Source organism: Passer domesticus, chromosome 11, assembly GCF_036417665.1.
Source record: "Passer domesticus isolate bPasDom1 chromosome 11, bPasDom1.hap1, whole genome shotgun sequence".
In the NCBI taxonomy this organism is placed as follows: domain Eukaryota; kingdom Metazoa; phylum Chordata; class Aves; order Passeriformes; family Passeridae; genus Passer; species Passer domesticus.
Window position 1 is genome coordinate 18,666,880 of NC_087484.1, and position 8,343 is coordinate 18,675,222.

General features: G+C 43.7%; 1 protein-coding gene across 6 annotated transcripts in view; it reads right to left on the minus strand.

Annotated features, from left to right (window-relative positions):
• The window catches only part of MYO7B (myosin VIIB), a 52,887-nt gene extending 44,600 nt beyond the window's left edge, over positions 1–8,287 (minus strand). Inside the window, exons 1-3 of one of the 6 annotated variants that reach the window (XM_064386059.1) lie at positions 8,020–8,287; positions 1,519–1,561; positions 115–228 (exon numbers count right to left, since the gene is read on the minus strand). In XM_064386059.1, coding sequence (XP_064242129.1) covers positions 115–228; positions 1,519–1,536 — 132 coding nt within the window. In that variant the 5' untranslated portion in view covers positions 1,537–1,561; positions 8,020–8,287. Of the gene's footprint in view, positions 1–114; positions 229–1,518; positions 1,562–2,890; positions 3,463–5,766; positions 7,984–8,019 lie in introns of those variants that run through there. The other 5 variants (XM_064386058.1, XM_064386060.1, XM_064386057.1 and 2 more) reach the window with 5 other exon arrangements.
• Between the last annotated feature and the right edge of the window lie 56 nt (positions 8,288–8,343).

Consider the following 8,343-nt stretch of genomic DNA (forward strand, 5'->3'; position numbering starts at 1 on the left):
AGTCAGGCCACCTGGACAGATGGAGTTTTGATCTAACCCAATAGGACCTTCTTTTGTACGTTGCACTTTTACATTTCATGTTCATCTTTTACAGAAGGTTATGGCATAGCCCACCTTGCCTTCATCATCCTCCAGCAAGATCCGTCCTGAGTCAGATTCCTTCACAACTGCCCCAATAGGGACATTAAATTCACTGTTAGGTTGAGTGTCCAGCCACACATGATCACCCTGGAGAGAAAAAAGCTACTGTCAAGTACAGTGACATACCTGATGCCATGTAGCTCACAGGCAAATACCTCTTGGTTTTCCTTTTTAGTTATTTGATTTCTTTAGCAGTGTTCAACTGGGTTAAGTTCTTACTGCTTGCAGACAGTACATTTGCAGATCTCTGAATTCTACTCCCAGCTCCACAGCTGATCTGGAACCTCACTTTGGACAAGTCATCAAACCCAGCTGTCTCAAAGGAGGAAATGAGGCAACACTTTTCCAAGGACAGCAATAATACAGTTTCAATACCTCTCAGAGGCTGGCTGGGGGCATAGTGAATGCTGATGAACTGGCTTGGCAGCCTCACATGATCCATGATATTTTCTCAGAAAACATTCTTGAGAACATAGACTTTATCAGGAAAGAGAAAAACAAACAAACATATGTACATACTGGATGCCTGGAAATGTAGAGGCCTCCATTGCAAGAAATTTTAGATGTATTTTTTCCCTGCTATACTGGAAATGTGAGTGCTTATGTGATCTCTCTTAGGAAAAAAAGCCACCAACATTCTTTATCCAGCCCACTTCCTCTCTTCACATAGGTAGAGGCTTGTCAACATCTGGCACCTCTGCAGAACAAGCAAGAACCTGCTCTGCTGTGCCTGGAGGAAGGGGTGAGCCACAGCTGCCCTTTCCTAGGAATGAGCAACATCTTGGTGTTGCCTGTACCAGCGTCCTGGTTTTACTTCCCTACTCCAGGCCCTCGGGAACACCTTATCTTGCTCCAGTCCCTAATACAGATTCAAACAGAAAGATGAAATAAAAACTGAACAGAGCTGTAGATCAGTGGACTTTGTAGCTGTCTTGTCATATACAACTTTTGTTACACGCCACAGCACTGATTGTCATAGTTTCAATGTTTTTACTGAAAAAAAATTTCTTTTTCCTCTCAAAATATTTTGTGGCTTACATTTAAAACCAAATAACCAATGTAAAGCATCCATAAACATTGCACAAGATTATGAAGAATATTACAGACTAACAGCTCTTATTTGTGTTGAATAAAACTCCAAAGGTAACTTGTGTAGTTTCACTGCCACACCTTGTGACAGAGGTCACCTGCTCAACAAGAGGATGGCCTGGTAAGGCAAGACACCTCTGCTTCCCTAGTCTAGGCTGAAATTATTTTATACCTTGTTGGTATTGGGTTATTGCAACTTTCTTTTGATTGAACCATGATGGTTAGGTAATCTTCCTCGTCTTTGGGCCTCAGGCTAATCACTCAATCAGAAGAAAGAGTAGGACTTACCTTTCTGAAAACCACCATTATGTTTCAGATCACTGTATGCAACCTGCATGCCAAGAACATAATGTTAGGTCAGAAAAGGGCTTTGATGAGGACAGTGAGGTTTCCTTGCAAAAAAATAGCATTCAAATATCTTAAAATAATTTTGTTAAAGCAAAAGAGATCATTAAGATACACCCAATATAGAAACAATGACACCATCTATACAAAGCAAAGAACCTGCAGCACTGGGATGGTGCTCTGAGTTCTGCCACATAACCTGGAGATGCTCTTAGTCCTAAAGATTTCACTGTGCACATTTTCATACCAAATAGTTCTCTCAGTCAAGTGCTAGGCACAATTATTGTCTGAACTTCAAGGTTGGCTCACTAATAAAAAAACTCCACAGTGCAATGTGATTTGATGCACAAAAGTTACCTTTAGCTGGTCCATTGACCCAGCAGCTCAGTGGCTATCCCAGAGACACAGGTTTAATTCATACTTTCCAAGGTGAGTTCCCTCAGACCCTTCAGCTTGAACCCACCACCAAACAGAAACGGAGGCCTAGAGTTCACCTTCCTTGGCTGGAATGGGAGGGATTGCAATCAAGGCATGAACAGCAAAATAAGGGACTGGAGGGAACCACAATGAAATTAGGAACTCACTGTCAAGAACATAACAGCCAAAATGCCAGCGGCCAGAGATCTACACCAGCGCTTTAACTAAGGGATGATGCAGTTTAGGCTGTCCTAATCAAGAAACTAATGTCTTCAAAGCAACTTTGTGTCCCACAGAGCTGGATTTTGGAGTGATTCCATGAGTAGGATGATTTGTCAGCTGGTATTTCATATTCTGTTATTCTTACGGCAAAGTCCTCGTGTTCTTATTCAGGACTCAGAGGCAGGACCTATGCACCAATATCAACACTGTGATCGCCTGTTGCTGTGAGTGGTGCAGGGAGGCACAGAAGCACAGTCCTTGGCAAACATAGGCTAAAGATGGGCCACAATCAGTGATTCACAGCTGACAAGCACTTTTTCTCATGCACCAGAAACCAGAATATGGCAAACGAGTAGAAATACTGTCCCCAAACAAGGAGGGAGTGGCACATACAAGAACAGTGACAGCCACACAGTGTCACATGAAAGGGACAGCTGTCTCCAGATCCGGTCTGACAGCAGCCAAGAGCAGACTTGTAGGGAGGAGATCCCATATAATCCCAGGACATGCAGTTCCAACATTTAAAATTCCTATTTCCTGAGAAACCCTAAGTGGCCACCCGCTGCACCTGGTTGCATGGCCAATTCCTGGCCAAGCCTGGCTCTCTCTTCTGTTTCTCTTGATAAAGTAATGCTGCACAATAAACCAAATCACACCCCACAGGATGGGAATTTACCTCTCCAGAAGAAATCCTCACTGCGTGGCTTTTGCAGTTCAGGTCCCTCTTTTTCATGAGCATTGGCGTAAGGAGGGAAAGGAAGGTGAAACTGGCCCTGATGCCATTAAGTTACAGTTCTCCACTGCACAAAGGAGGAAATGACTGAAGCACGGTTATTTATTACAGGACTTTGCTCCCAGTTCAGTGTATATGTCACTTCCAGGTCAGGTGTTCCAGTGAGCACGAAGGCTTAATTGTTGCTCGAGTGAACCTTAAACTTCAATCTCTCCACTGGGCCTGTATCCTTTCAGATTTCTGGAAATCAGTCCCGGAAGAAAACCCTTCAGCATCTGGTCTTATCCTGCTGCAACATGACTGATTCCCTAGCACTGTCTCTAACCCTGTGATGTATGAAGAAAATCAGACCCTCAACTCTTCATCAAAACCTCCCTTTGGTTTTCCATAGCTCTTTTCTGCAAGAAAGTGCTCATCAGTCTGTGTTCTGTCTGGTCTGTGTTTCACAATACCTCAGACCAAAATTAACTCATCACATTTAACTGAAATTCATACACACACCCATATAATGGGACAAAATGTCCTGGTTTCACTAGCATTAATTTATCTCTCAACAAACACTCTGTCCCTGTGTTCCAGAATCTAGGTGCATGTTAACTCCCTATTTTTCCACTTCTCTCTTCCCAAAATAGGACAAGATGGCCAAGAGCTTTCTTCTTTCTGTTGACTCCATATGTACTCTCTGTGTCCTTCTTGCAAATCTGGTAAGATTCCAGTATGGGAAAGAAACAGAAGTGTAGTACATTTGTAGAGCGGTGGATAAAGGCTTTCTCCAGCCAAAGCAAGAACTAAGGAATCAAGCACATTCCAACATGAGCCCAAACAGTGAAGACAAGATTTTTTCCAAGTACCTTAACCCAGCTGGGTCACCTTCCTCCAAGGCCCTGTGCTCAACACGGTGCACTAGTCTGTGTACCCAGTATTAAACTGTGTACCCACTATCAAACAATGTAAATGTGCAATAATTGTGAGCATGTGCTAGCTCACCTAATACCCTAATTCTTATTTTCTTGTTTCCTAGGTTCAGTGTGGCTGCACTGTATAATGGGGCCCCTGCTGTAACTCCACGTCCAAATCAGAGGTAAGTACTCATGCATGACAATAAATAGTTTGGAGTAGCATGTATTTATCAGCATCACATATTTGTGTTTTAATGTCAGCCTCCTTACCTGAGTTTTTGTTTAAATCTTACAGCAGCAGATACAGATGCAGAAATAAAATGTAGGCCCTTCAGGGCTCAGAGACTTTTGGAGAGAAACAGAAAACCACAGAGAGCTTTCTTCAAATTTCTAACTGTGCAAATCATTCCTACTCAAAGATTTTGCTGCAAAGTAGTTCTCTAGCAGACTTATTTTTGATACAGTTTGTGATTAACAAAATTCCAAGTACAGGTTTTTAATAGTAAAGCTCAAATAGTGGCAAAGAAATCAAAGTATATACCTTTATACTACCAAGGCAGATACAAAGCTTTTTGTATAATTGGACAAAAAAATGCCAAGCATATTCCTTCAGAAAACAAAACATACCTGCTGAAATTCCAAATGGAGCCTGTTTGGGGACAAAGAATCTTATTCATTAATTAACTACATTGTTAACACTTTTGCCCAAGACACAATGCCTGTGCTACTTCAGAGAGAAGGATTTATGCCCTATAGTCACTGTACTAGATGGAATCATAGGAAAATCAAGGTCATCTGAAAGAAAACTCAACTCATTGTACAGCTAAAATATGCACTAGAAGGGAGATTTTGATTTCCACAGTTGACATACTCAAGAGGTAGAACACAAAAGCTGAGGCAGCAGGCACTTGATATACCAAGGGGAAGCAGCCAAGATGCTCTGTGCAGCACATGCAGCTAATGAGATGAGCAGGCTAAAGGTGCCTCCAGAGAAGGACCTGTGAGTGCTCAGGGGCAGCTCAGGTTTGGGCAGGCACTGAGCTGTGCAGATGGGGAAAGACAGGAGAGGAACTTGCCAGGAATGAGCAACACGATGTACTGCTGAACACAGTTTGGCGAGGGACTGTGCAGGGCACAGGAACATTTGTAGTGGTAATTAGGGGGAATCTGTAGCATGGTCTGTGCTGATTAATTGTTGTAAGCTTTCCTTTAAGCTAATTGCTGATGGTGAAGATTGTGACATTACATCTTAAATAATAAAGCTCAAAAAATTATTAAGTATGTAGCAAGACACTGGTACAGGCTGCCCAAAGAAGCTGTGGCTGCCCCATCCCTGGAAGTGTCCAAGGCCAGGTTGGACAGGGCTTGGAGCAACCTGGGATAGTGGAAGGTGCCCCTGTTATGGTGGAACTGGATAAGCTTTAAGGTCCCTTCCAATCCAAACCATTCTGGGATTCTATGATGAAAGCTACACCAAGAAAAGCAACAAAATAAAATCAGTGAATTTAATCCTGCTGTTGTTCAAAGTAATAGGTCTGTCCAGATAGACATGTATTAACAAAACTGCCTCCTCCTGACACTTCCTAATTAAGAGATTGATGTCAGGATCAAAGGGTTTAATTTGAGCATGGCACTACCTTTCATATTTTCTCTCCAGCTAAATCAAAGTGGCCTTGTCACTTCTGTATCAGGTCCTGGATACCAAACATCATTTTATGTTAAACTAGTTATTTCTCTGAGGTTTCTGAAGCAAGGTGGATTGGTTGTAACAATTTGCAATTTAAACTGTTCCTTCAGCAGTCCTCTTGCCTACACTAACCTCCTTCCCTTCCCCTAAGCAGATTTGTAGCTCTAAGTCACTGATGTCTGTTAACTCTGAAAGGGTCAGTGCAGGAAACAAACTAAATAAGAAGTACATACCATTAAAGGATTTCCAAGTGCATCGCATGGTTTTCTTGAGCATTCTGTTCCTCGGGGAAAGGCTTATTTCATTCCAGCCTGTTGATGGAGTTGCACAGTGAGGCAGACTGGCAGGGCTCTGGGATCTGTGTCATTACACACCTTCACACATGCCAAGTGGGCGCTGCTTACGCTGCGTGGTAGAAGACAGGTCATTCTCCCCCACTGTGCAATCCCATTACGGTCTGACTGTCACTCCATCCTTCCTTTTGGAAAGCAGCCAGCATGGTGTTACAAGAGTAGGTTACAGACTGATACTGCCAAGCTCATGAGGAGCAAAGGCATGTGCAGGTCGGTGTGCACACGCACGTTACCTGCAGAACCAGGGCTGGAATGGATGCCCAGTTATTCAGCATCCATGAGGTGAGGTTGTTTCAGACACACTGCTCCCTCTGCTGTGTGATGCACGTGGCATGTCACAAGTAGGTTAGGAGGTTTCATTTCAGAAAGATTGGAATTCATAACAATTAGGAAGAAACCTCTGTGCCTCCTTCCACTCTCAGTAAATGCACAAAATCTCTAATCTTTTATCAGTGCTGCCTCAGTGCATCTGGAATTTGGGACATTGGCTCACCATCACTGCAGAACATGACACATATCTATAAAGGACTAATTTCCAAGGCAGACTATCATCATACTCTGATCCTCTTGGAATTTTAGTATAGGATAGATTTTTGTGTTTTCTAGGCACCTTGGTACAATTTCCAGGTACCTTGGTACACATTATTCAACAGGGATTTTTTTTTTTAAGTTTCTATTTATGTTTTCCGTTGTCCATTATTTTCTGTTACACTACTCCCAAGTTATTTCCTTATTCCTTTATTTGTTGTGTTGTAAAGTTGTCATCCTGCCTTCTATTTAGTCAGTTGTGTAAAGTCATTCCATTTCTTTATGGAAGTCAGAGAAGTGCAATGACAGGAGCCTCCCATCACGTACTGCCACATGTGCCTGCTCCTTCCAGAAAATATCTCAGTGAAACCACACAGCACAGAAATCTAAAAGAAGTAAAAATCATATGGGAACAGGAAAAAAGGGCATGATACCATTAAGAGTGTGGTCCAAGACTCACTTAAGGATCTTTGTGGCTATCTGGAAAAGACCAGAGCAGTAGAGCTGTAAACAGAGACATTATTTGTGTTTTATGAAAGCTGCCTTCAGGAAAAAAAAAAAAAGTTTTCTGCATTTTTGCTAAGAATTTTGGATTGTATCTGAGAAACATCTGACTCCACTGCCAATTTCTCCTTCTAAGTGTTTCACTGTAGAAGATGTTAAGTAATGACTCAGTCCTGGGAGTTAGCTGTGTTTAGCCTGTACACTGAACTCCCTGCATGAAAGTGTGCTTGCTGCTGGACAGAAAGTGTTGGTCAATAATGGCTTAACCTCACTGCCATCCACTCCGAGGTGCCTCTAGCACAGAAGAATTAGACTCATTTTGCCCTGAACACTCTACTTACTAAATTTTGATGGCTCTGAAAAAGGGTGCAGCGTGCAGAATTAGAAAAAAAGTCGCTGTTGTTCAGAAATACACCAAATGACACGGGCAGCAGTTTTCTACCTGTCTCATATTGATCTGTATTTCCCTAGAAAATGAAGGTGTTTTTGTGACAGACTGAGGGGCAGGTCACCAGTACCCAGCATTTATTAGACTCATCATTTTGAAATGCTGCAGGAATGACAGCAGCCATCCCTAATAATCCTCAACTAGAATATCACGTGCATGCCAAATACTCGAGTAATGCTACTACTCAGAGGATAGGGGCTATTGAAACAGAACACAACAATCCCTGGAAAATACGAGCGTTGTTTTGCCCTGCCCACGTTTACTCCGGAAATCACCCTCCCCCGGGAGCTCAGGGTGAACTTTCAGTCAATCCTGAAAGGCTAAATCTGGAGGAGCCACCCACACATGAACTAGATTGAGCTGGAGCTTCAGCCAGGACAGTCAGGCCTAAATTTGCTGAACCTGTCCTTCCTTTCCGTGGCCATGGCGGGTGCCCTTCCAGCAAACACGAACGCTGCCAACCCCCTCGCAGCACCAGAGCCCACTCGTGTGCCTGAGCTCCGGGTCCGCTTCGCCGCCTTCCTGTGGAGATGCACGTTAATCTTGCTGACTTGGCTTGTAAAGAGCAGATAAATTGACCTATTATTTAAATGGCAAAATCTTTTCTGCTCTAAATGACCCTCCCACCCTCAGTCGCTGCGGAAGCATCGCACCAGATGGCCCTTTGTCTGGCACCAGGGAGATGTTGGAACTCTGGAGCGGCTCAGGGCTGTGGTTCCGAGCAGCCATTTACAGTGCCCGGCGTTAGTGTGATCTCCTGGAAATTTCCGCAGAGCTCACACAAGGCAACACCTTTGCCAGGATTACAGCGTGGTCACCCAGGGGCTACAAACAGCCTTTTATCCTCCAAGGCTCCTTCAGTTTCCCCAGCGCTTCAGCTGTGAGGCCGAAACCAGCCCGTATCCGAAGCGGGGGGTGTTTGCACGGAAGCGAACCCGAGCGGCAGAAGCGTTCCGGTTCGCCGTGCCCGAGCCCTC